General features: G+C 50.0%; 1 protein-coding gene across 1 annotated transcript in view; it reads left to right on the top strand.

Moving 5' to 3' along the window:
- LOC113801947 (cell adhesion molecule Dscam2) overlaps positions 1 to 3,301 on the top strand; it is a 19,583-nt gene that overhangs the window by 698 nt on the left and 15,584 nt on the right. Inside the window, exons 2-4 of the mRNA XM_070116101.1 lie at positions 158 to 286; positions 770 to 943; positions 3,123 to 3,232. Coding sequence (XP_069972202.1) covers positions 158 to 286; positions 770 to 943; positions 3,123 to 3,232 — 413 coding nt within the window. The remainder of the gene's footprint in view (positions 1 to 157; positions 287 to 769; positions 944 to 3,122; positions 3,233 to 3,301) is intronic.

The following is a 3,301-nucleotide window of genomic DNA, read 5'->3' as shown; positions in this document are numbered from 1 at the left end:
TGCAATAAAGATGAGAACATGCATAGAAAGATATCCTTCTCGCTTTTATATAAGTCCGTAAAGATATCCAAAAGCATAACATGTTTTGTACATATTCAAAGGCACATCAGATGAAGAGATAGACGTGTGCAATTGCATTATTTCCATCTCATTGCAGAGCTGCCCCCTGCCTGGGTCGGAAGGGCTTCTCCCCAGTGGCTCTCCGTCAGGGTGCTCCTCCCGCTGCTCACCTCGGTGGTTGCTCTCGCCTCCTCCCTCGCCCTCGTCTGCTACTGCGTCAGGAGAAGTGAGTGTGCTTTAGGCATATATGTGCTGTATGTGTGTGTGTGTCAATGTTTGTGTATATATATGTGTGTGTGTGTGTGCGTGTGTATATGTTTGTGTATATATATGTGTGTGTGTGTGTGTTTATGTGAGTGTGTGTGTGTATGTTCGTGAATGTGTGTGTAGGTATATATGCATGTACATAAAGACTGATAGAGGGATAGATAAGAAGAGATAGAAATATAAGGCAGAGAGAGAGAGAGAGAGAGAGAGAGAGAGAGAGAGAGAGAGAGAGAGAGAGAGAGAGAGAGAGAGAGAGAGAGAGAGAGAGAGAGAGAGAGAGAGAGAGAGAGAAAGAAAGAAAGTGAGTGAGAAAGAGAGAGAGAAAGAGAAAGATAGATAAATAGAGAGAGAGAAATAGAGAAAAATGATACAGACGGGTAAAGATAACCCTCCCAGTCCCCCTGGCGTCGTCCTCACCCTGCATCCGCCTCGCCCCTCGCAGAAACGTCCTCCGTGGGCGGCGGCGACGGCGACGGCGACGGAGACTCGGAGGGCACGGGCCGCGGCGCCAACACGGCCGCGCGGGACAACAAGCACAACCTGGCGCAGCGGGAGCAGTATTACGCCACCATCAGGAAGGCGCCGACGAGAGACCAGCAGCCCGACCGGGTGCCAGGTAGGAGAACCGGGAGGAGGTTCAAGTTAATTCACTTCTCTTTTGTCTCTCTTCGTCGGTCCTTCTGCTGTTAAGACTGGAATGCGGTTCATAGTCACGGTGTCAGCCTGGTTTTGCGTTAGTCTGAGCGCTTCGCCAGGGAAGTGCTGCCGCTGAGGAATATTTAGCGATTTTGATATAGTACGTTCTTCCGATTTTTCTTTTCTGGTGTTGAGGAAATTAGCATCTTCAGTGTCTGTTGTTGAAGCCACGAAGGAAGGTCAAAATCTTCCGTACATGTTAAGGATGGTTCTTTCTGCATATGTAGCCAATTAGGTGTCTTGTGGCGATATAGTAAAACCTACAAAAAAAGAGAAAAAAACAGGTAGAGAAGTTAGGTTTAAAGATCTTAGAGAGAGAGAGAAAAAGTATATTAAACTCAACACGTATCTTGACTTTTTAAGATAAATATATTATTGTGGGTTTTGTTATATAAAAAAGAACCGTTATTTTTTTCTTCTGCTGACAATGTTACTCCTTCTGGCGGTGTGGCATGGCTGATCGAGGTGTTCTCACTCTCCAACATGACTGAGAAAAGTGGCGTTGGTGTGTGTTTTTTTCCAGCTAGGACTGACTTATTAAAATATCCTTCTCCCACACACTTGGACTCGACCGGACGAACGTGCAAAAAGAACAGGACGAAATCCCTTTGATATGGCTGGCTTTAGACACGATTCCTGTTTTGACGGAAAGGACAGCAATGTTAAAAAAAAAAAAAAAAAAAAAAAAAACGAAAAAACAACTTCTGATGTTTCTGGTGTTCGTTTTTTGTGACTTCCAGCATGAGTGTAGCAGATATATCTCGCTGTCAAGCTGGCAGATATCCCTCTCCTATGACGCGACCAGTGTGGTTTGCTCCTCTGCCGATTGGACAGACTCAGGCCCTCGGCTTCTTTCTCCCTCTACGCATCACTTTTTCTCTCTTTTCCTCTCCCTTTCTCTCTGTCTCTGTCTATACATACACATAGACACACACACACACACATACACACATATATATATAACTCGCTTAGTTTCCTTAAGTATCGACATTTCGCTTCTATTTCTTCTAAGACCATCATGAGACCACCACACTGTTTCATCTGACCGATTCCCTCCCTGGAACTCCATACACGCACACACACACACTTTACTTGACTCACCCCGCCCCTGGTCCCTCCACCTCTTAACACGAGCGAGGAATTCTTACTGACACACCTTTTCACTGCCTCACTTCGTCCCCACGCCCCTGACACCACCTCGCAAACACTACCCAGGCACTACAGATATTTTACCTTTCCTCAAGACTGAAATACGGTCCCTTTCCCCACCGCCCCGCCTGGCACATAACAGGAACACTTGACTGACTTCTCCCCCTCCTCCTTGTCCCCCACGACTCGTGCCACCGTCCCCAGCACCACGCAACCACCACGACTGGTTCTCTTCCTCCCAGACTGAGATGGCGCCCCACCTGACACATACCAGGAACACTTGACTGACTTCTCCCCCTCCTCCCCGCCCCCCACGGCCCTTGCCACCGTCCCCAGCACCACGCAAGCACCACGACTGGTTCTCTTCCCCCTAGACTAAAATGCCGCCCCACCTGACACATACCAAGAACACTTGACTGACTTCTCCCCCTCCTCCCCACCCCCCCCCCCCCACGACTCTTGCCGCCGCCCCCAGCACCACGCAAGCACCACGACTGGTTCTCTTCCTCCCAGACTGAGATGCCGCCCCACCTGACACATACCAGGAACACTTGACTGACATCTCCCCCTCCTCCCCGCCCCCCCACGACTCTTGCCACCGTCCCCAGCACCACGCAAGCACCACGACTGGTTCTCTTCCTCCCAGACTAAGATGCCGCCCCACCTGACACATACCAGGAACACTTGACTGACTTCCCCCACTCCCCCCCCCCCCCCCACGGCCCTTGCCACCGTCCCCAGCACCACGCAAGCACCACGACTGGTTCTCTTCCTCCCAGACAAAGATGCCGCCCCACCTGACACATAACAGGAACACTTGACTGACTTTTCCCCCTCTTCTCCTTCCCCCCCACGACTCTTGCCACCGTCCCCAGCACCACGCAAGCACCACGACTGGTTCTCTTCCTCCCAGACTAAGATGCTACCCCTTTCTCCGACCACCTCCACAGAAAATGCAGAGGATATCTACCCGTACGCCACCTTCCAGCTACCTGATCCAGCGCCCCCAGACCCGAACCACATCCCCATGTATCCGATATACCAAACCCGCACAGATAAGGTCTGTACCCATTGCCAGGCGCTTTTTGTATATTTAGATTTTTTTTCATGTTTTATTTCTAAGTAAAAG

The sequence above is a fragment of the Penaeus vannamei genome, chromosome 38 (genome assembly GCF_042767895.1).
Source record: "Penaeus vannamei isolate JL-2024 chromosome 38, ASM4276789v1, whole genome shotgun sequence".
Lineage (NCBI taxonomy): Eukaryota > Metazoa > Arthropoda > Malacostraca > Decapoda > Penaeidae > Penaeus > Penaeus vannamei.
Note: the sequence above shows the minus strand (reverse complement) of the source record. Positions and strands in the feature narration are given on the sequence as shown.